At 44.1% G+C, this 23707-nt stretch overlaps 2 protein-coding genes across 2 annotated transcripts in view; both read left to right on the top strand.

Annotated features, from left to right (window-relative positions):
- The window catches only part of SLU7 (SLU7 homolog, splicing factor), a 252508-nt gene that overhangs the window by 137445 nt on the left and 91356 nt on the right, over positions 1 to 23707 (top strand). The window lies entirely within an intron of this gene.
- Positions 1 to 23707, top strand: part of ATP10B (ATPase phospholipid transporting 10B (putative)) — a 153918-nt gene that overhangs the window by 97594 nt on the left and 32617 nt on the right. Inside the window, exons 7-11 of the mRNA XM_053368548.1 lie at positions 6791 to 6995; positions 8300 to 8385; positions 8939 to 9045; positions 14171 to 14302; positions 20803 to 20930. Coding sequence (XP_053224523.1) covers positions 6791 to 6995; positions 8300 to 8385; positions 8939 to 9045; positions 14171 to 14302; positions 20803 to 20930 — 658 coding nt within the window. The remainder of the gene's footprint in view (positions 1 to 6790; positions 6996 to 8299; positions 8386 to 8938; positions 9046 to 14170; positions 14303 to 20802; positions 20931 to 23707) is intronic.

The following is a 23707-nucleotide window of genomic DNA, read 5'->3' as shown; positions in this document are numbered from 1 at the left end:
GAGTATATCAGAAAGGCCTCTTTTGTCTTTCATCAACTAACACGGCTCTACAAAATCCTCTCTCCCCCCAGAAAAAATAATAATATTGAGACTTTGTCCTCAAGAAAGCTATTTGCCTTCCCAGCTGAACTGTATCCTGGGATTATCGTTTAAGCAATAGTCATTTTTATGTGGTGCAGTTTTCCTGGTTTTCTTGAAAAACAGCTACTTCAGGGCTATGCCCCTGTACCACTTTTCAAACTAACTTAATATAAATTGCAGATTGAATGGTATCAATATATACTGAGGTAGTTTTATGAATGCACACTGTGTATCTTATGGGGTATATTTGTAATGCTGTGCGTTGTACCGATTTGCAGCTGTAGCCTGAGGATAAGTTGCTGCAAGTTGTCTGGACTTGCTTTTAAAATCTCTCAGTGCTTTAGGTTTTCTCTCTCTCTCTCTCTCTCTCTCTCTGTGTGTGTGTGTGTGTGTGTGTGTGTCTGTGATCATAGATAGAAATGAGTGCTTTCTGTGCAGCACACTGACTTGGGTGAAGAAGTGAACTTTCATTGGGTTATGTTTTTTGTTTCCAACAGTGAGGTGGGTTAGGCTGACATGATGTGTTAACCTGAAGCCAATATGTGCAGTCAATGGAAGCAGTGTGTGACTGTGTGCATGAGAGAAACAGAAATGGATCTGTACTTGAAGCTCATTTGGTGGTCTAGAGCAAGTCACTGGCCCAAGTTCAGACACGGCATACTAATAAACCATCCTCTTTTAAACCAAAAATAAGTGATGTTTTGCACACTTCTTTCCTTCTTGTACACACCATAATAGAACGCTTCTAGGCTGTGTTAAACTACTGTATAGGAAACTACACAAATGTGGTTAATTTCTGACTACAAACAAGGATATTAAGCAAGGTTCTGATCCATGTTTTTTATCCTGGGGTAGCATGAGTTAGATTCTGGCTCAGGGTTCCTCAAGGACATGCTCTATGGGAAGCTGGCTTCCAGCACCAGGCCAGTTGGCAAACCAACTCTGCGTTACAAAGATGTCTGCAAACATGACATGAAAGTTGGCAACATCATGTGGGAATCCCTTGCAGACAACCACAGTGCCTGGAGTCAGGCAGTCAAGTCATGTATCCATAGCAGTGTCCAGAGGAGGAATGACTGCTGGGAGGAGTGAAGAGAGAAGAAATGCCATGGTGCATCTGCAGCAACACACCTGGATGCCTTCATCTGCCCGAGATGCAACAAAACATGTCTCACCTGCATCAGTCTCTACAGCCACAGCAGGCACTGCAACCTTCCAACAGCTTGTCCTCACCCACAAAGGTGTATTCCTCCATTGACTCCCAAGACAGATGCCAGCACCCATTCACAGAAAGTCAATTTACCCAGCTCCGTATTTGCATGCCTTTTAATCTCTTGGGAGGGCATGAGGCTCCCTCACAGCACCACCGAACAGTGGCTTCTGCATCACAGAATGAAACAGCTGTGAGTCACCAAAGCCTCCACTCCTAAACCATTCCCAAAAGATGCCCATCCATTCTGGAAACATCTCATGAAGTTTCACCCTGTCAGACATTATGTTGGAGGCACAAGGCTATGCACCCCAGCTCATCTGTTCCTGACTTCGCTGCATTCAATGGCAAGGTATGAAGAGGCCTTGAAAGCACATTCACTTGAAAATGCTGACAAGCCTTGGTGAGCTCTGGAAAGCTCTGTGATCAGGGTTCCTGAACGCAAGAAGGAACCCTGTAAGCCAGTTCGTTGGTGGAGGGGCAGAGACAGAACACACAGGCCCTTGCACCTGGCATGCTCTTGGACAAATGAACAGCTCGTCTGTTTCATTGCAGAGCTGCTCCGACGGGATTTATTCTAATGTTTAACCTCAAGCATTGGCTTGTCAGCAGGAAACATCTCCAGCATGGTGAGCTATTTTGGCTCACGCTCCAAGCTTGTAGCTAGTTTTTACAGCACTGCCACCCCAAGTGTGAAGCGAGTTGTCACAGGGCACTAGGAGTTGCTTTGGAGAAGAGTGTCTCGCTCTCCTGATCTCTTGATCATCTTCACTGGTCTGAGCGACTTGCGCAGCACGGCTTCCATTGAGCAATGGCTAACCAGAGCTGAGTCCTAAAGGGAGCAGGTACTTCACATAATGATAATAACAGACACGCTGTGACATTCAAATCACTCCAGGCGATGAATTAATTTAGCTGTTTTCATTTATCAGCAAGAGAGCCTCGTACTTTTTCTTTCCCTGGCAGAAAAGCAGGTGGAAATAATGCGCTGTTCCCCAGACAGAGGCAGCAGGTGCCTCTTTCATCAAGAACTATGACACACCCTCTGCTTTTATTGCTATGCCTAAAGTGGGTCAGAGAAAATCCTCCCTCCCCACAACCAACTCTCGACAGACAATGTTTAAACATGCTTCTGTATAAGATATTCCCCTCCCTATTTTCATGATTAAAATACTTTTGAAAACATCATTTTGAACGTCTGACATTGCTCTCAGCACAGCAGGAAAGAACCGTATTGGCACAACAGCACAGTGTAGGAGTTGTGCGTTGGCGCTGGCAGACGGGTGCAGCCAGTGTATGGAGTCCAGATCTCAAGACAGCCTACTTGGCCCTGCAGTTTCCACCCATTGTGTTTCTTACCCACCTGGAATAAGGTGACAGTGCGTTCAGAAGACCACATTCACATGCCCACAAGGTCTACTGTAATGGGCTGGAGATTCCAAGGGATCCAACCTTTTTTTTGAGAGAGAGAGAGAGAGAGAGAGAGAGAGAGAGAGAGAGAGAGAGAAAACATGGCTCCTTGTTGCGAATCTAATTGGGTTCTGGAGCAAACTTGGAGTTCCCTTTAAATTTAAAACCAAGGTTTGTTTATTTATTATTTGTGGTGTGGTGTAGTGGTTAAGAGCGGTGGACTCGTAATCTGGTGAACCGGGTTTGCGTCTCTGCTCCTCCACATGCAGCTGCTGGGTGACCTTGGGCTGGTCACACTTCTCTGAAGTCTCTCAGCCTCACTCACCTCACAGAGTGTTTGTTGTGGGGGAGGAAGGGAAAGGAGAATGTTAGCTGCTTTGAGACTCCTTAGAGTAGTGATAAAGCAGGATATCAAATCCAAACTCTTCTTGTTTGTTTGTTTGTTTGTTTGTTTGTTTGTTTGTTTGTTTATACATACCCTGGCCATCTGGCTGGGTTTCCCCAGCCACTCTGGGCGGCTCCCAACAGAATATTAAAAACACAGTAAAACATCAAACTTTAAAAACTTCCCTAAACAGGGCTGCCTTCAGATGTCTTTTAAAGATAAGATAGCTGCTTATTTCCTTGACATCTGATGGGAGGGCGTTCCACAGGGTGGGCGCCACTACTGAGAAGGCCCTCTGCCTGGATCCCTGTAACCTCGCTGTGAGGGAATCACCAGAAGGCCCTCGGAGCTGGACCTCCAGGATGAAGAACTAGTTCTTACATTATACTGCCACAAATCATATGGACTCTGCCCACACCACAATTAGCAGATGGAGGTAGACCTTCTGCAACACTTAGCAATATTCCAGTGCCTTCCTGTAAGTACAATGGATCTCCTCATCATTTAGCTGGTAGTTTTTGGATCTGTACAGAACGATCTGAAGCACCTGCATGGACCTATGCTGGCACTAAGAAATGATCTATGCAGTATGTGCAAAGAGTGCTTTCCTCACTCTCCTGCTAAAAGACTCCCCAAAGGACCTGGCATCCATTTCACTACCTTTCAGGCACTTCTGCAAGTTAATGCCATCACCTTCTGCCAGTACCTGCGGCCCTCCAGATGTTTTGACCTACAACTCCCATGATCCTTAGCTAACAGGACCAATGGTCAGGGATGATGGGAATTGTAGTCTAAAACATCTGGAGGGCCAAAGGTTGGGGATGCCTGATCTAGTGTAACAGTGTTTTTAGAGAGCAAATCCTAAACACAAGTATATATGTCTATTATGACTGGGAATGGTCTCTAGGATAAGATCTGAGAAATCCCTGCTGTGCAAAATTACTCACAGCCAGTGGAGACTAGAAGTGGAAGACAAGATCTGGCCAGCAGACCAGATAAGAAACTCCCCTGTGCTCTGCAGACCACTTTTGCAGTTGGGCACATCCACCCACCTGTCAGTTCCCTGATATCACCATGATCTCAGATGCTGGAGATTTCTCACTTGTGTGAATTCAAGCTACATCTGTGAAGGAAGACACTGTACAGCTCAAGCCGTGGTTGTCAAAGAGCAGGGAGCACACTTAACAGTTCTTCCTTTTAGTCACAGATTGACATTTCAAGCCATGGTTTGGACTTTCCCACACCAGGTGCAGGTGTGTGGGTTGCTTCTTTGGTGGAGGGGAGAGCAGGATAGAAATGTAATCATAAATAAAATGGCAGTAAATAGATTGGGTCTGGGAAGTCTAATTAGGAGATTCCCCACCCCTGGTGTAGAGAGAACATTGAGTTAGATGGACCAATCATCTGACTCGATACAAGGCAGCTTCCTATATTCCTGTGTTCCTCTGTCTCTACGGGGGGAATTTAACACTACATAAGGAAACCCTTGTTCAACAGGATGTCGCCTTCCTCTTCTCCTTGCTGCAGCCCCCATGCACCCCAAAAATCTGCCCTTGAACCAGATTTTGAGGGCACATGGTGAGGGTGCAGGGGGAAAGAAGGGAAGGTAGAGTCCCTTTCAGTCAGTTCCTTTGCACCCAGGCAACTTGCTTGGAATGCAACACTTTGTTGTCATTACTGTATCCAGGACTTTCAAGTATGCCAAGCAAAGTGGAAACATTTTTCTTCCCGAAGTGCAATACTTCACATTTGTCTTCATTGTATCGATTGCAGGCTAACTCTCCTATTTATCAAGATCATTTGAGTCTCTAATCCTATCTTTTAAAGCATTTACGATCCTTCATCACAGTTCTGTTTTCCAAACAAATACGCATTTTGTTCTCTGTCCATGTTCTTGATGGAAATATTGATTCAGTGCAATCTATTCCCTTTTCAGCAGACGTCAGAGTCATAACCGCTATGTCTGTGATCACCAACTTTAATTTATTTCCTGTTACAAATTCCCAGCTTAGGGACATAGATTGTGAACAAGTTCTGAACACAAAATGGAAGATTAAAGAAAGAGACCAGGCCGTGGAGAAAGATACCTGCCACAGTACCTCTAAAATACCTCAGAATTGTTTGAAAACTTGGTGGCTTTTAGGCAGTACCAAGCAGCCATTCCAATCACCCCATAGCTGTTTGGGTAACCAAGTGGGAGAGGCTCTGCAGAAGCCTTTTTCACATGAATCAATTCCTAGCAAGTAGCAGATAACCTCTCCATTCTTAAGGAAAGCAGCCCTGAGTGCTCACTGGAAGGACAGAGCCTGAAGCTGAGGCTCCAACACTTTGGCCACCTCATGAGAAGAGAAGACTCCCTGGAAAAGACCCTGAAGTTGGGAAAGATTGAAGGCACAAGGAGAAGGGGACGACAGAGGACGAGATGGTTGGACAGTGTTCTCAAAGCTACCAGCATGAGTTTGACCAAACTGTGGGAGGCAGTGGAAGACAGGAGTGCCTGGCGTGCTCTGGTCCATGGGGTCACGAAGAGTCAGACACAACTAAACGATTAAACAACAACAATTGCGAATCTATGAAGACTTCTACAGTGCATCATTGAGAATTGGGGGTGCCTTTGAATTGGTGGCGCCTTTGAAGGCTACTCAGAAGCTTCACTTGCTTGAAAACACAACAGCCAAATAATTGACTAGGATTAAACATATGGAATCTACCGGTATCTTGTTGGTATTAAACATCTTCCCTGGTTTCTTATATGCTTCCAAGTACAATTGAAAGTGCTGGCATTGACCTGTAAAGTTATATAAAGCTGAATATCAGAATATCCCAAAGGCTGTTGTACCCATACAAATCTGCCCATTCATTAAAATAATCATCAATGGCCCTTCTGGGATTAGTCAAGTAGTGACAGGAAAGAGAGATTTTTCTGTTGCACTTATGGAACAATTATGGAACACCCTCTTCAGAGGTGCTCATCTATCACCTGCTATCATGAATTTTGGCCAAATAATTCAAGTGTTTTAAAAACAAATATACATTATTGTACTTATTATATGTCTGTGATCAATAAGTAAAACATTTGGCTTCAACTAGGGATGGGTGAATATGCCAATTTCAGTTTCCCTCAGTTTGTCATTTTCCTAATGTTAAATTCAGTTCTCATTTCTGCAGCAATTTTTAAAAAAATCTTCATGAAAATTCATCATCCTTCACCATAAAGTTTGAGGACAAAAAGGACATAAAGTTACAGCAATTTAAAAACACAACATTAAAAGGTGTTCATAAAATCACAGTCACAAGGAGGTACACACATTTTTTTTTGTATGTAATTTTAACTAACATGCACATTTTTGCACTCAATTTCCCCTAACAAAGTGAATTGTTGTATGCTAGTTTCACTAGTATATGTATAGATATGCACACTTCCCCCTAGTAGGTGCATTTTGGTACACACCGGAGGCCTGCATCATAAAATTCAGAGATATGCAAATTTCAAGGGATATTTATACTTCAGTTCACATACTGCTCTGGGAAATGTCAGTTACAAAATTTCTCATAAAAATGCAAATAAAAATAAAAATGAATTTGTTCCTCATTCTGTTTGAACCACTTCACCAGCCACTCCTGTATCACAAAGAAAAGAGATGCTCTGTGACTTGATGGACCTGTCACAGGCCATTCAGCTGTGGTGTCTTTTCTCATAACAGGAAGAAAAAAGCCTACATTGAGACGTGCTGGGAAGAGGTACGAGTGGGAGACTTTGTGCAGCTGCAATGTAATGAGACCGTCCCTGCGGACATCCTGCTGCTCCACACCTCTGATCAGAAGGGGATCTGTCACGTAGAGACATCAAATCTTGATGGCGAGACAAACCTTAAGCAAAGACAAGTTGTGAAAGGATTCTTTAATCAGGTATGTCTGGAAGCTACTTTTGCAACTTGTCTTCCCTCTGTTCTTTTAGTGGTACCTTGGTATGCAAAGAAATTTAAGACAGAAGCACACAACTGTGCAGCTGGAGAGAATCTTTACCAGGATAACTTCTGGTAAACACATCTGGCAAAATATGCTTTGATTAGCTTACACAAGACCATTTCCACAACTGCCACCATGTTAGCTTCAGGTGCTAGATCAAATGTGACTTGGAGCTCTTGTGTGGCAAAGTGGTCTGAAGAGATGTCGTGTGAACCAGCCTCAAGCCTTTGGTACTGAATTACTGTGTTTGGAAGGCAGGGCAGAGAGATGGTTACTGTTTATAAAATAATGGCTGCTACACTTTGAATTCTAACACTATAGTAATCCTATATATATAATATACATAGGTAGGTGCCTCTCCAAAGCTATATAACTACAGCAGTGAGTGTGCCTTAATCCAGGCTGGCACAGCCAGTGGAATGCCAGCCATTTTGTGTGGCACTTAACAAATCCCTCATTGATGCAGGCAAGAAGCATGGCAGAGCAGTGAAACAAAGGTGGGCCAAGCAGATATAAAATCAGCAGGTTTACATTGTAATGTAAAAAGAAATGGTCTTCTATTTCGGGAAATCAGAATCACATAGTAACCCAAAGAAATAAAGGAAAGAGGCTTTCAAAATCTGAGAGGGAGACAACATTTGATTGTTCTGAAAATGAAATTTGGACATGCTGGGGAATAGAAACTCAAGCTGGTAAAGTTAAAGTGTCCAAACCTTAGAAATCTGGCCCAATTCAATGTGCTAGTACTAGCATATAAAGTGGTAAATAATTTGGACCTGAGTACTTTTCCCAATATCAGCCATCTCAGACCTTATGTTTGGCTGGTGAGCCCTTGTTGGTGGTGTTCATGCATTCAGAATCACATTATTTTCTCTGCTACTCATTCTTTAAGGAAGATAGTTGTGTGTGCAGCCACAGATACATTGGATGCTACATTTTACAACACTGTATAATTGATGTCTAAGCAATGTTTTTATATAGAAATACGCACACATAAATACATAGGCCTGAAAACACACATACATTATAACTGGGTTCAAAATTAGAACACATTTCAACCTGACAGGTTAATAACAAATATTGGGCTCACTGTAAATTACAGTGTTGAGTGGCAGTTGTTTCTGATGTAAATTTAAATGCTTGATGTTCCTTTTTCACTACACAGCTTGTTATTCTTTCAGAAATAGTGCACTGATTTGCTCCTGACATAACAGGAACTCACTGTGGGTTTGGTTTCGTTGCAGAACGCTGAATTTGAACCAGAACTTTTCCAAAGCACAATTGTTTGCGAAAAACCCAACAACCATCTCAATCGATTTAAAGGCTATGTGTAAGTTACTGCAATGTTTATCCCTACATTCATAGATGTCTCAGACAAACTTTATTTGTACCTACCTACCTATAACCTGCACAGCTGGCACAGTTGCACAACAGAAAGCAGAAGGAACCTCCCAAAATCTTCATACACTGAGCATAAAGAGGTGCTCTGCAGAACCGCTCTTTGGTGACTCTGATGTGGACCTTGGGCAGAGTATCTGTAATGTAGATACTCTGCCCTTGGGCTCTGGTTTGAAACCACAGCATGGCCTTGGAACAGGGTGGCTAACTTGAGGTCAGATGTTTGGGGATTCTGTTAACCTTGACCAGCATACCAATGGTCCAGGGATGATGGGAGCTGGGGGTCCAGGAACATATGATGGGCCACAGGTTGGTCACCCTTGGTTTAGAAATGTGATATATTTGTGTGTAAGACTGAAGTCCAGTACATGGTTACCTAGAAATAAGTCTTGTTGAACTCACCAGGGCTTATTTTTGAGTAGATATGTGTGGGATTGCACTGTAAGAGCCAAAAAATAAATGGAAAATCCTTTTCTTCCTTGCAGGGAGCAGCCTGACCTCACACGAATTGGTTTTAACAATGAAAGTCTCCTTCTTCGTGGATGCACAGTGAGGAACACAGAGGTTACAATAGGAATTGTTGTCTATGCAGGTAATGTTTTTCCCGACGTAGTTGCTGAGAGAGTGCTTTTAAGTCTATTCAGCCCAGAAATATGATTTGTTCCTTTGTCCCAACAGTCATCCATGCAACCTGAAATTTGTTTTGCACTCGCAGAGTCTCATCTAATCAAGGTAGCAATGCTAGATAAACCAGCTTAGGAGTAAGTCTGACTGCATTTCATGGAACTTACTTCTGAGTAGACATGTAGGAATGCTCTATAAGTATGCACCACCACCACAACAACAACAACTGCGTATATAAACTGTTATAAACTTCATATTTGAAGGATTTACCTTTTTTAATCAGTGAAAGTAATGATTTGATTTGAAATGCCATGCAGTAGAGTCGTAGATTTGGCATTCCCAGTCCTCCCTTAGACCTATGTCTATGTAGCATATTAGTGTTAACACTCATTTGTTTGCCGTTGGGGGTTACCACTGTAAATGGTAGGGAGGTCAAGAGTGGCTTTGGCTAAACTTGTTGCTTTATGAAAGGTCAGTTTATGGGGATAAAATGTGCATCAGTGATACTGTTTGGCTGCCATACCTGTGAGTATGTTTAGATACAGATTTGTGCTATTTGTGTTTTCTATTTTCTTCTTACACAAAGACACCCTGGGAAGTTTTATAAAAGAGAGGGGAATTAAATAAAAAAGTTATATTTGAGCAATACCTAACCAGGAACAGCCACAAACAGTCAGAAGGAAGACAAACATGGCTTGTCCCACTTGGTAATCCAGAATGGGTACCCAGGGAAGCTACTTACAAAGAGAACTTTACTTTTATAATAGAGAGGAAGAAGCTGGTTCCCTCCAGATGTTGATGGACAACAACTGGTCATTGACTGTACTGGCTGCAGCTGTTGAGTGAGAGTTGGAGTCAACACCTGGAAGGCCACAGGTTGCCTTTTCCTTTTTAGGGTTTCCAAGGCTCCAAGACTTTTCGATCTACTGCTCTGTCCTGTGCCCTCTTGTCTGGAAGTACTGCTGAAAACAATGCAACTTGCTCTGAGTAAACATTTTCATGACTGGGAATGTCAGCATGTTACCCAACTGCATGCCCTTGGACATCCATGAAAAAAAGAAAGTTGCAGCTGTGGTTGTGATCCTGATCAAGACTGTCATTCCAAAAAGAGAGCATTTTGAACTAACTTCCTTCCCCTGCTATGCCTGTTTCAATGACAGCTCCTGACTTTAGGACTGTGCCTTTAGGAATACTGGGGAGGACCTAAAGGCACATTTTAGGAATATTCATTCCTAATAAATCCCTCTGCAAAACTGTCTATTTGCATTGGAGACCTTTGATGCTGGGACTGTCACTTGATATCTTGTTCACACACAGCTCCACAGCGGCCATGCTCAGAGCAAGGGAAAGCAGGGAACTCGGAAATCACCATGAGGGGTACAGAATAAAGTCTGGTTTCCCTTTCATGTTTTGTGGTTAGAACTTCAAATACCCGTCCACTGAAATTGGAGCAATTTGATTCTAATTTAGTACACATTTTCTTTTTGGGCCTGCTGTTTTGTTGGTACTTCAGATTCACTTCAAGAAGAGCTAAGTAACATTAAAATTACTCACTGCTGGATCTGACATATTGGGCTTTCTTTATGTTCACACAGAAAGTGCACTAGCAGCTTCTCATTAAGTCAATTTGGTTGCTGTGAAATAGTCAAACATACTTAAAAATCAGTCGGCCATCTAATTAGATTCTAACACTTTTAAGTACTTTGTCTCTTCTAACCTCAAGTAGCTGTTCATTGTGAATACAGTGTATGTTTCTACAGTGTTCAGACACTGACACAAAATCCCTTTCTTTGCTGTCTACATTCATACCTCGGGTTACAGATGCTTCAGTTTGCGTTTTTTCGGGTTACGGACCACCGAAACCTGGAAGTACCAGAACAGGTTACTTCCAGGTTTCAGTGGTCGCGCATGCGCAGAAGCGCTAAATCGCACTTTGCGCATGTGCAGAAGTGCCGAATTGCGACCCGCACGTGCACAGACACACTGCTGCAGGTTGCGGACGCTGCAGGTTGCGAATGTGCATCCCACACGGATCACGTTTGCAACCCGAGAGTCCACTGTATAAGGAAGTGACTCAAAAAGAAATATCCTACACTAATAATGGTAATAGTTATAGCAGGTTATAGTAATGGTTGCACAAGCTTACCACTCCCCCAAACTGTATATTCAAGTAATACTTCCAGGAGGTGGATTGGTTGTCAAATGTATTTCACTGAGTAACATGCTCAAGGGAGCTCTATATGAACACCCACATAATATTGTAGTATTAGGAAACTGTGCTGACTTTAAAGTAAGGTATCTCTAGACTTTAGTGTAGAACTGGGTGGAACATAACAGTTGTCTTGCTGGATCAGATCCCACAGCAACCAGATGGGCCTCAGGTGCTCACAAGCAGAGCATGATGGAGACCAGAATCTGTGGCATGTTCCCTGCACCTGTTAAACAGAGATTTACTGCTTCAAAGCGCAGAGTTTCCTTTTAACTGTTATGGCTAATAGCAATTGATAGATTGATCCTATATGTGTCTAATCCCTTAGAGCTAGGTAAGGTGGTGAGCATCATAACATATTCTAGCAATGAATCACATGTTAATGATATAATGTGTGAGGAGGGACTTCCTTTTAATGCACAGAACCTCTGGGAACGGCAGTGGGGAAAAAGAGAATTCCTCTCTGTTCATTATAAAGGGTTGCTGAGATAAAGCTCTGCTTTCCCCTGGTGGATTATTCCTCAGCAAGGCATCTACCCTAGAAACAATATTAGGTTGTGTACAAACATATACATGCCCATCCCACGTTTTTTTCCTTCAGCTGTTCTACAGCAGCTTCTCCACACAGGTGGACATCTTACCCTTTTTTATTCTTAGAGAGCTGAATGTACATTTATTCAATCAACAGCCCAGCCCTATGCATGTTTACTTGAAGATTAGTCCTGCTGTTTTCTATGGGACTGCTTCCCTGGTAAGTGGGTTTAGGACTACTGCCTAAATAATACACTCTCCCATTTTACATGCATATATACAAGCTGAATCCATTTTTAAAACATTGAAAAGGGGCTTCAGGGAGGAGTGTGTAGGTGAGTTTCTTGACACTGGTTTCCTCTGGCTTCTCTTGTAAATGGCAGAACTAGTCAACATGCAGTGTGTGCTTCAATGGTGGGAATGCCACTCAAACTATGTACAACTCAAAATACACTTAGTGATGTTTTATACCAATTTACCTAGGGCAGGCACTAGACTAAGATTCTTGTAAGTTCACCAAACCCCCTCAATCATTTTTTAAAGATTCGTATTTTGTTGGTTACTTTCAAAGTACTAATTTGTTCTAATAAGGAGGACAGTTTTAGTGGTAAGTGAATATATTGTTCCACGCCTCCCCAGCTGAGTAGCTGCACAAGATTCCAGGGGTTGCAGGCATGCTGCTCGGGGTTAATGTTTCCTTTGGGAATGAGACACAATAGATGCTACAGTGTCATTTTGTTATATGCTTTATTTACACATATATGCAACCTGAGCCTATGTGCCAGCTTATAGCAGCAACAATGAACCCAGCGCCATCCTTTCTCTGATGCCTATTTTGCACTGCAGGGCACAACCCAGCTAATGCTTCCTATCTCTGCTTCCTGATTACACCATTCCCAACTCTAACCCCATAGCCTCTCAGTTTTCGTTTTCTATCTGGGAGGAGAGGGAAGTCTCACATTTGCATTCTCACACCTATTTCCTTTGATCCTGTGTTGTGCCAACACCTAATCCTTTGATGCCTGAACTTCCTAAGTGTTTATGCCCACCAGGCAGTCACCTCACAAAGAGGTGACTTTATTACCTGTCTGACAATTTATTATTGTCTGTCTTTATTAACCATTGTTCCTTTGGCTAAGATTACAATGTCCAATACACAACACAGGAAGTGTGCCTAGGTTCATTAAATCTTCACATATGCTCATTCCAGGGGATTAACAGTGTAAATACACATGAGCCTGGTTATTACCAGTCCTAACATACCAGTTTTAATTAAATCATTAAACCCAGGCATTTAGCACCCACAGATCTATAGCAATATTGTTACAGCACCTAGACAAGGTTTCCTTTTATTAGGTAGATTGCTGCTTTATGGCCCAGAATAGCAAGCTAATGGGAGCCAATGGCAGTTAGCATCCCCTCACTTGCTGTGCCTGGATGCAATATGCACCAGAAATTTGGGGAGGTAACACAGAGACCCTAGCTACAGGCAGGGGGTGCCATAACTAAGTATGAATGTAAAGAATGTTATAAGAAAAAAACCTGCTCCTTTATCCCTTATGGGTATCCGAGAGCCCGTACAGAGTCCTTATGTAGGTTTCTATCAGTAGGAGAAAATAACAGAGGCCAACTAGAGAGTATTGAGAAGCAAAGCAGCTATATTTATTAAACTGTTGCAACAGGGTCCCCCACTCCCCCACGCAGGGAGGGAGGAGAGGAACCCAGAACACTGGTGTGCAAGCTCTTATATAGACTTTTGAAACTGCCTACCCTATAGCTCAAGACCACCCCCCAAAACATCATCTGTACATCACAGAAAGAGGTGGTCCCCAGCAGAAATTTGAGTGTGTTGCTTCTCTCCTGTCTGCCAGGATACCTGATAATGCCTTATGTGATTGCCTTTTCTGGGTAGCCTGGCCATTCCTTCGAGATGGTAAATACTTAGTTCCTGAATCTCTTACGCATATTGATAGTGTGCTCAGCTTAACAGATACTTGCCAGACTGTATTTACAGGGAGGCGTAAGCCCCTACAGTCCAAAGACAATTGGAAAGCTTTTCCCATTTCCTTCCTCCTTGCAGAGAAATATTTGAGGTCAATTTGGGAGAGTCGATATGGCTTCAGGATTGTTCTCCTGTACTATTTCAGACATGTGGTATATATACTTATGTATGTGTTTGCAAAGGTACATACATCGTCTTTATTTTCAGATCATAAAGTCCTTTTTACAGATCATTTATATTTGATGTGAGACTTAATGTTGTATACATGAATTTATCTAAATCTAGCATTCAACCATTCTTAAGATAATAAAGCCATATGACAGTTCCTTCCTCTTCTTCTTTTTCTTGAAGGCCCTGAAACAAAAGCCATGTTAAACAACAGAGGTCCTCGTTATAAACGCAGCAAAATAGAACAACGTCTGAATATTGATATATTCTTTTGCGTGGGGCTGCTCTTCATCATGTGTCTCACTGGAGCACTAGGTATGGAGTAATGATGGAAACTTTTTTCCTGCGTTTCAAGAAGCCTTTGCAATAGGGATGTGCTTCACTGCTAAAATTAATAGCTTATTTTTGGTGGGCTTCCTAGATTGCTGCTGAGAGAACCAATTGCTTTCAATATGTAGCAGGGGAAAGGATTGCTTTGTAGCAATTTTACGATAATCCTGTCCAACTGCGACCACGATTTGCTGGGGTGTCAAACTCTGATGAAAACAAGACTATTGAGCCTTCCACAAATAAATATTTGGCAGGGCATGTAAAGGTTCCTGTAATTGTATCCTGGTTTCTAAGTGGCAATACACAAGTGAGTTGCAAAACACTGCACTATGTGTTGCAAGGTTTCATAGTGAGTTTCTTTTTCCCAGCATAGAGTGCCCTGGAGAAATCTGGCATGACATGGCAGTAAGCCAGTCAATTAACCAGACTAGTACTGAAGGACCCAGAAGTGAAGAATCCTCTTCAGCTGAACAACAGCACAGATTTAATTATTATATTTTACTGTTGGTGCTTCAGCTCAAAATGAGTTTCTTGACTTAACTGACATTGCAACTTGATCGGTTTTCCGGGTGGATGGTGGATGTTCATCAGAAAAAGGAAAGGGGTTCAGGCCAGGTGGGATGAAAACGCAGGTGACTTACAGCACAATCCTTTACAAGCCTATTCAGAAACAGGCACAGCTCGAGATATGCTGGAGCCCTAAGCTACGTTAAATTTAAGAGGCTCCATGGCATTACCAAAAGATGTGTATTATTCTAACAGAAAGGGAAATGAAAATAGAAATAATATTTTTTTTATATTTGCAAATATCCTGGTACCTAGTCAAGGATGCAACTAAAAATTGACACTAACAAAAACACTGATCTTGCAATAGGCCTGGTTTTTTAACCAATTGTATGAAACGTGAAATAAAGTGACTCTTTCTATTTACAGGCCCTTCATAAGATGAAGGCCCTAAACTGTAACTTTGTTAGCTTGCATATAAATAAATCCAGGCATGCTCAGAAGTACAACACATTGCATTCAATGAGGCTCACTCCCAGTTAAATGGGCATTGGATTGCACCTTTGCTTGTCAAAGATATTAACATGAATTAGCATTGCTCTGTGAAGCTTCATCCCACCAGAAGTTCACCAGATCTACTTGCTCAGCTTTGCTCAGCTTTTCAGATGTACCTTTCGGTTACCAGGGAACAAGAGCAGCTTTACCTTCTTTTTTCACTTTTTAAAAATCAAAATGTTGATAATGTTTAATTTGGGGGGTTTTAATTTTGCATTTTAATACAAATATATTTACTATATTTTGACCTGTTATGAGGACTTTTTTCAAAAAGCAAGCTGTAGGTCTATAAAAAAATAAGCATATGAATCACCTATTAATTTCAGACAAAATCCAGTTTCCCAACATTTATTTTCTGAATATTTTAAAATGAGAAAGAATACCTTGTTCGATGCTGGAATTGGAAGGGAACTTAAAGGCTGACTAGTCCAGTCCCCTGCTCCATGCAGGAAATACACTGCTACATCATCCCTGATAGTTTGTCTGACAGCACTCATAATAATAATAATAATAATAATAATAATAATAATAATAATAATTTATTATTTATACCCCACCCATCTGGCTGGGTTTCCCCAGTAAAAATGTCAAAGTTCCCTAGAGTGTAAATCCTTGTTTGAGGCATGAAATAAAGATAGTATGAACGATTCTAGGAAGTGAACAATAGTTTCTATAATTATTGCAGAAAGTTACTTAGGGCAGAACATTCCCACCATAAGTGGAAGTAAGTGCCTTTTGTAATAATAATAATAATAATAATAAATTTTATTTATATCCCGCCCTCCCCAGCCGAAGCTGGGCTCAGGGCGGCTAACAACAATAAAACAATACAAAGTACAACACAAACAACACTCTAAAATCATTCATTATAAAATTAATTAAATTCAAGCCACTGGCCACCATTGGGCCAGAGCTCCGCGAAGATTGCTGAGGGAGGGAGTCAGGCTGTGCCCTGGCCAAAGGCCTGGCGGAACAGCTCTGTCTTGCAGGCCCTGCGGAAAGATGTCAAGTCCCGCAGGGCCCTAGTCTCTTGTGACAGAGTGTTCCACCAGGTCGGAGCCACAGCCGAAAAAGCCCTGGCTCTAGTTGAGGCCAGCCTAACTTCTCTGTGGCCTGGGACCTTCAAGATATTTTTATATGAAGACCGTAAGTTTCTCTGTGGGGCATACCAGGAGAGGCGGTCCCGTAGGTACGAGGGTCCTAGGCCGTATAGGGCTTTAAAGGTTAAAACCAGCACCTTAAACCTGATCCTGTACTCCACCGGGAGCCAGTGCAGTTGATATAGCACCGGATGAATGTGATCTCGCAGCGAAGACCCCGTAAGGAGTCTCGCTGCAGCATTCTGCACCCGCTGGAGTTTCTGGGTCAGTCTTAAGGGCAGCCCCACGTAGAGCGGGTTACAATAATCCAGTCTGGAGGTGACCGTCGCGTGGATCACAGTGGCTAGGTCAGGGCGAGAGAGGTAAGGAGCCAACTGCTTAGCTTGGCGGAGATGGAAAAATGCCGCCTTTGTTATAGCTGCAATCTGCGCCTCCATGGAAAGGGATGTGTCGAAGATTACACCCAGACTCTTAACGGACGGTGCTGGCACTAACTGCGCCCCCGCAAGAGATGGGAGTTGCCCCCCCAATCCCATATCGTCCCGTCCCAGCCACAGGACCTCTGTCTTCGAAGGATTTAGCTTCAACCGGCTCCCACGTAACCATCCAGCCACAGCTTCCAGACATCTGGTCAGTGTATCTGGGGCCGAGTCAGGATGGCCATCCATCAACAGATAGAGTTGGGTGTCATCGGCATACTGATGGCAACCCAGCCCAAAACTCCGGACAAGCTGGGCGAGGGGGCGCATAAAGATGTTGAAAAGCATTGGGGAGAGTATCGCACCCTGAGGTACTCCACACACCAAGGAGTGGCGCGATGACAATTCCCCCCCAAGCGCCACCCTCTGTCCCCGACCAGAGAGAAACGAGCGCAGCCATTGAAGGACTGTGCCCTGGATCCCCACGTCGGCAAGGCGGTGGTCCAGAAGTTCATGATCGACCATGTCGAAAGCTGCTGACAGATCTAGAAGAATCAGCAGCCCCGACCCGCCTCGATCCAGCTGTCTACGAAGATCATCTGTTAGGGCAACCAGAGCTGTCTCGGTCCCATGACCAGCACGGAAGCCAGACTGGAATGGATCCAGAGCCGATGTTTCATCCAGAAACACACCAAGCTGTTCCGCAACCGCTCTCTCAATCACCTTACCCAGGAACGGAAGATTCGAAACCGGGCGGTAATTGGATAGATCTAAAGGATCTAATGATGTTTTCTTTAAGAGCGGGCGCACCACTGCCTCCTTCAGTTCCCCTGGGAATGTCCCCGTGCCAAGGGACAAATTGATGATATCCCCCAGGAGGGCCCGCACCTCATCTGGACACGCTCTAATCAGCCAAGACGGGCACGGGTCAAGAGGACAGGTGGTGGGCTTTCCAGCTCGGAGGAGTCTGTCCACATCGGCTGGGGATATCCGGTCAAAGTGGTCCAATACTGGACCCGAGGACAGTCGAGGGGCCTCCAGTTCCTTTATTGTATCCAAATTGGCAGGGAGGTCATGGCGGAGCAACAAGACCTTCTCCGCAAAAAAGCTCGCAAATGCCTCACAGCCGTGTGTCAAATTGTTATTTAAATTTGGCTGTCCTTCAAGGGACGTTAAAGACCTGATTATACTAAATAATTGCGCCGGGCGAGAGCTAGCGGATGCAATGGAGGCCGAGAAGTAAGACTTCTTAGCAGCCTTCACCGCCATCTCGTAGGTTTTCATAAAAGCCCTATAAGATGTTCTTGAGGCTCCGTCACGGGCACCCCGCCATACTCGCTCTAGCCGTCTGAGGTCCCGCTTCATTTTCCGGAGCTCCTCGGTAAACCAGGGAGCCCGGTTTCTGCGGGGTCGCAGAGGGCGCTTCGGTGCGATCTCATCGATGGCTGCCAGGAGCTGGATATTCCAGCCCTCAACAAGCTCAGTCAATGAGTCGCCAGGGGGAGCAAGGTCCCGCAAGGCTTGGCGGAATCTATCAGGGTCCATCAGCCTCTGCGGGCGAGCCCAAATCGGCTCGGCACCTAAGCAGGGTGGGGGTGGAAAGTCAATCCTGGCTTTCAGAGCGTAGTGATCAGACCATGGCACCTTCATCGAAGGAGACATGATCACATCTATACCTACACCAAAGATCAAATCCAGCGTGTGGCCTGCTTGATGTGAGGGGCCCGAAACAAACTGGGAGAGCCCTAGTGTCGCCATGGAAGACACCAGGTCCAGAGCCTGTGAGGAGGGAGTGGCATCAGCATGGATGTTGAAGTCCCCCAATACCAATAGGTTAGGGAACTCCAAGGCCCAGCCGGCCACCGCCTCCAATAGGCCTGACAGGGTGGCTGCTGGTGCGCTAGGTGGCCGGTACACCAGCCAGACAGCCAAGCTCTCCTCGGAGCCCCACACTAGGCCAACACATTCAATGCCGGGGATCGATGGTGATGGTAGAGCCCTGAAAGAACAATCTTCCCGGATTAATAATGCCACCCCTCCCCCCGGCCCACAGTCCGCGACTGGTGGAGGACGGAGAAACCCGGGGGCGCCATCTCTCGTAAGGTAACTGTTGCCCCTTCGCGCACCCAGGTCTCCGTCACACAAGCCAGGTCGACCCCCTGCGAGATAAAGAAATCTCGCAGGGTGGCGGTTTTGTTGCCTATAGACCTGGCATTGCACAGCACCAGTGACGGAGGTGAGTAGTCCTTGCTCGCCCTACCCTCGTCCCTCGGGATGAGGCGCAGATTGGAAGGGGTACGAGCATATCCATATCTCGATCCCCTTCGCCTATAACATCTGCCCCCACCGCCATACCTCCCTCGCCCCTCCACGGTAGCAATCCCAAGCCTCATAGTAGCCTCCATTGATGGCAATTAATGTTATTCTTTCGCAGCCTAAAACAATAAAACCTTAAAACAATAAAAACAAAAAACAAAACAACCCAGAAAACAATAAAACAATACAAATAAAAACTGCAAAAATTACAAATTCATCAAAATCTAACGAATTCCCAAGCCCACCCAAACATCCATCCCACCCCCATATATAAAAATCTAAAGGGAAAGGAACATTTTAAAACATATTAAAAAGAACTCTGCACCCCTCCGGGTCCTCCTGGGCAGTAGCAGCATCAGTGGCAACAACCGTCCCTGTGAGGCCCCACCTGGGCCAGATAGTGGCAGGAGCAGTCCTTGTGAGGCTTTAGGCCCCGCCCCAGGCCAGATAGTAAGTGGCAAGAGCAGGGCCCTCAGACATTCACAGGGGAATCCTCCTGGGCAGCAGAGCAGTCCTTTTGAGGCTTCAGGCCCCACCCCAGGCCAGATGGTAAGTGGCAGGAAGGAGCAGGACCCTCAGACACTCACAGGGGAGTCCTCCTGGGCAGCAGAGCAGTCCTTTGAGGCTTCAGGCCCCGCCCCAGGCCAGATGGTAAGTGGCAAGAGCAGGGCCCTCAGACACTCACAGGGGAGTCCTCCTGGGCAGCAGAGCAGTCCTTTGAGGCTTCAGGCCCCGCCCCAGGCCAGATGGTAAGTGGCAAGAGCAGGGCCCTCAGACACTCACAGGGGAGTCCTCCTGGGCAGCAGAGCAGTCCTTTTGAGGCTGCAGGCCCCACCCCAGGCCAGATGGTAAGTGGCAAGAGCAGGGCCCTCAGACACTCACAGGGGAGTCCTCCTGGGCAGCAGAGCAGTCCTTTTGAGGCTGCAGGCCCCACCCCAGGCCAGATGGTAAGTGGCAGGAAGGAGCAGGACCCTCAGACACTCACAGGGGAGTCCTCCTGGGCAGCAGAGCAGTCCTTTGAGGCTTCAGGCCCCGCCCCAGGCCAGATGGTAAGTGGCAAGAGCAGGGCCCTCAGACACTCACCAGTAGCACAAGTTCTCCAACAGTTGGGACTGTAGGTTGATAGGTTGTGTGGCTGTTCTATACCATCTATGTATTGTCTTAAGAGAAGTCTCACTAACTGGTACAGAGACAGATTTAAATTATTTCTGAGACCATAACCCAGACCACACAGAATCCACTATGATTATCCATAAGTCTTCCTCCCAGTTACTTTTCAAACCTGACAAAGACCCCAACTGTGTATTTAGAAGAATTGCAAATAGCCCAAGATGGTATCTAGAGGATGATCTACAAAGCAATGCAAATCTCCACACACACAAAGCAACCCAGCCACACTCACATTAAACTACTGTACTGCAGATTTAAATGGTCCAGCTTCTTATATGCATTCTTATTTTACTTCTGTGTGATTGCTGCTAAAGTTTGTGTTCCTACTTAACAGGTAGTATGTGAATTGAGTGATCTCCCTTGTTCCCAGTGTGCACTTTTCCAGGCTTTTTCTTCTAAAGTAGTTTGTATTTTTATGCAGGTCATGGAATTTGGAATGGGCACTTCTTAGAATACCCCTTGTTTGTCATTCCCGATATAAATGGCAGCTATCTCGCTCCAGCTCTTGCGGGTTTCTACATGTTCCTGACAATGATAATCCTCTTACAGGTGGGAAAATATTTATTGCTAATGAGGAAATAGGTTTCAGACTGAGGATTAAGTCTGATTGAAATTGGGCTGGGGGGAAGGGTGCTTTCTTCCAAGTAACAGATAAGCTTATGCTGTAAACTGTGTAAATTGAGCAATGATAGTGGCTGTGAGTCTGAGTGTTATCTGTGAATCAAAGTTCTCAGATGGGCGGGTATAAATAATAAATTAATAAAAATTATTATATTTCCTCATCTCAGCCATGAACTCAACAGCTTTGGACAAACCTGTCCCTCTCTTTCTCTCTCTGTCTCTCACTCCCAGCCTCTCCCTCCCATCTTGGGGGGAGGGGAGTGAAATACCAGGGGTCAGCAAACTTTTTCAGCAGGGGGCCGGTCCACTGTCCCTCAGACCTTGTGGGGGACCGGACTATGTTTTGAAAAAGTAATAACCCAGAGATGCATTTTAAATAAAAGCACACATTCTACTCTTGTAAAAACACCAGGCAGGCCCCACAAATAATCCAGAGATGCATATTAAATAAAAGGACACATTCTACTCATGTAAAAACACGCTGATTCCCAGACTGTCCGTGGGCCAGATTTAGAAGGCGATTGGGCCGGATCCAGCCCCCAGGCCTTAAATTGCCTACCCATGTACCAGCCCATCTCACTGTAAGCATCACTGAAGTAATCATATGAAGCACTTTGTGCATGCAAAAGTACTATATAAATTCTCTGTTACTTTTCCAGCAGACAGAACATTATTAGGGACTGAGAGGAATGTTTCGGTATTAGCATTAATCCTCCCAGCCGCATCCTGTGATATTACTGCAGGACTTTAGAACATTGCTATAGACTATTTGGCTTCTCCTTGTTTATAGGAAATATTCTTCCTGTCTCCCTTTATATACTTGAAACCTAATATATAAAACAAATGACCCAACCAGACATTGCTTTGGGAGCCCCATGATCAGATATCCTGTGTTGCTACTTTTTCAAAAGGCTGAAGTAGTGTAAGCGGGTGGGGAGAATCAGATCACAGCTGCCCCGCCAAAAGAGGAGGGTGTTGTTTTTACCTTTTCTACTGTAGCCTTTTCTCCGTTCAGATGACACCATCACTGAGCTGCTGTTTGCTTTGTGGAGCAAAACATGCAGGTTTATGTGGGTAATGTAAACAAAATTTGCCCTTTTTCTCTTATGAGGTATCGAAGAGCCCATATAGAACCAATGGGTTCCCTATTGGTAGGAGAAAATAACAGAGGCCAACCAGAGAATATTGGGAAGCAAAGAAGCTAGTAAGCCTGATCTTTATTGATCTGCTGCAAGAGGGTGCTCCCCTCACACACAGGAAAGGAGAAGGAACCAGAACCAAGGTGTGCCTGCCATTATATAGACATTTTAAATTCCCTGCCCTGGAGCTCCATACCACCCCTCCATACATCATACATACATCACAGAAGGGGTGTAACCCAAGACCACCCCCCACAAACATTATACCTACATCACAGAAAAGGTAGTCTACAACAGAAATTTGAATGTTGTTGTTTTTCCTGTCTGCCAGGTTTTCTGATAATGCCTTATCTGATTGCCTTTTCTGGTAGTCTGCCCATTTCTTTGAAACGGTGATTACTAAATTCCTGTACCAAGGAAGGTTTTTTTCACCTCCTCCCTCCTTGCAGAGAAACATTTGGTCAGCTTGGGAGTCAAAATGGTTTCAGGACTGTCTACCTGTGCTGCTTCAGACATGTGATTTATATATGTTTGCTTGGTATATTTATGAACATTTTTTATATATCTAAGAACTTAAAATTCTTATTACAGTAGCAGTAGCTTCTGCCCTTTGGAGAAGATACAACTCCAGGGACCAAATCTGGACTGGAGAGAAAGCATAAAAGGAAAGGCCAGATGTCCCATTTACACTAGGACTTATCAGGTCTCTCACCACAGCTCCTCTCAGCCCATTTAAAGCTTTTAGATAAATACAACACTGGTCCTGAAGGTTGGAGGATTTTCCATAGTGGCATTTGATATGGTGCTGGGGCAGAAACCAGAAAGGGGAAATGTAGGGTTGCCATATTCCCCAAATGAAAATCAGGAAATATTCTTTTTAAAAAAAAAAAATAGCCCTACTTGCCATACGTCCAGGTTTTCCCAGACATTTTGTTGATTTAGCGAAAATCTGCCTGGATCCCATTTTGACATCCCGATTTCCAGGATGGCAGCCCTAAAGGTTAGGGTTAGGGTCCTCACACACAAATGTAGAGGAGCCCATTTAATCCATTATGCTAATAGTCGTCTTTTGGTTTTCAGTAGCAAGTTAACTCACTTCAGCTGTTAAAGGTGCAGGAGCCCTGTCCTCCATTTTATCTTTCCAACTAATTGATACTTCGACCAACAAAGTTCAACAAAACCGGCTAACAAAAAGAATAAATAATTCTCATGACACTAAATAATAACACTAAATATCAGTATCGGTGTAGGGATAAAAAGATAAATTGGGATTGAGATGTGTCCAGATATTGATATTTGAGGCCCATGTGAGAGATAAGAAAAATACATTTATTTTCCATTTTATTGTATTAGCTGATGGAATGTAAATAAATAAAAATGGTTATGAATGACAAACAACCTTCTGAGCTGTTGTAGAACTCCAAAGGGAAGCTATATTTTACATTAGAAATGTAACTGAGCCCATTCAGCAAGGGTGAGGAGGGAGAGATGACATATTTTGTTTTTCATAACAAATACAAGCAATGTAAGCTTGTCCTTACAGACTGTGTTTAAGATGAATATTAG

Source organism: Podarcis raffonei, chromosome 2 (genome assembly GCF_027172205.1).
Source record: "Podarcis raffonei isolate rPodRaf1 chromosome 2, rPodRaf1.pri, whole genome shotgun sequence".
Taxonomy (NCBI): Eukaryota; Metazoa; Chordata; class Lepidosauria; order Squamata; family Lacertidae; genus Podarcis; species Podarcis raffonei.
The sequence above is the reverse complement of the archived record's forward strand: the minus strand, read 5'-3'. Positions and strand labels throughout refer to the sequence as shown.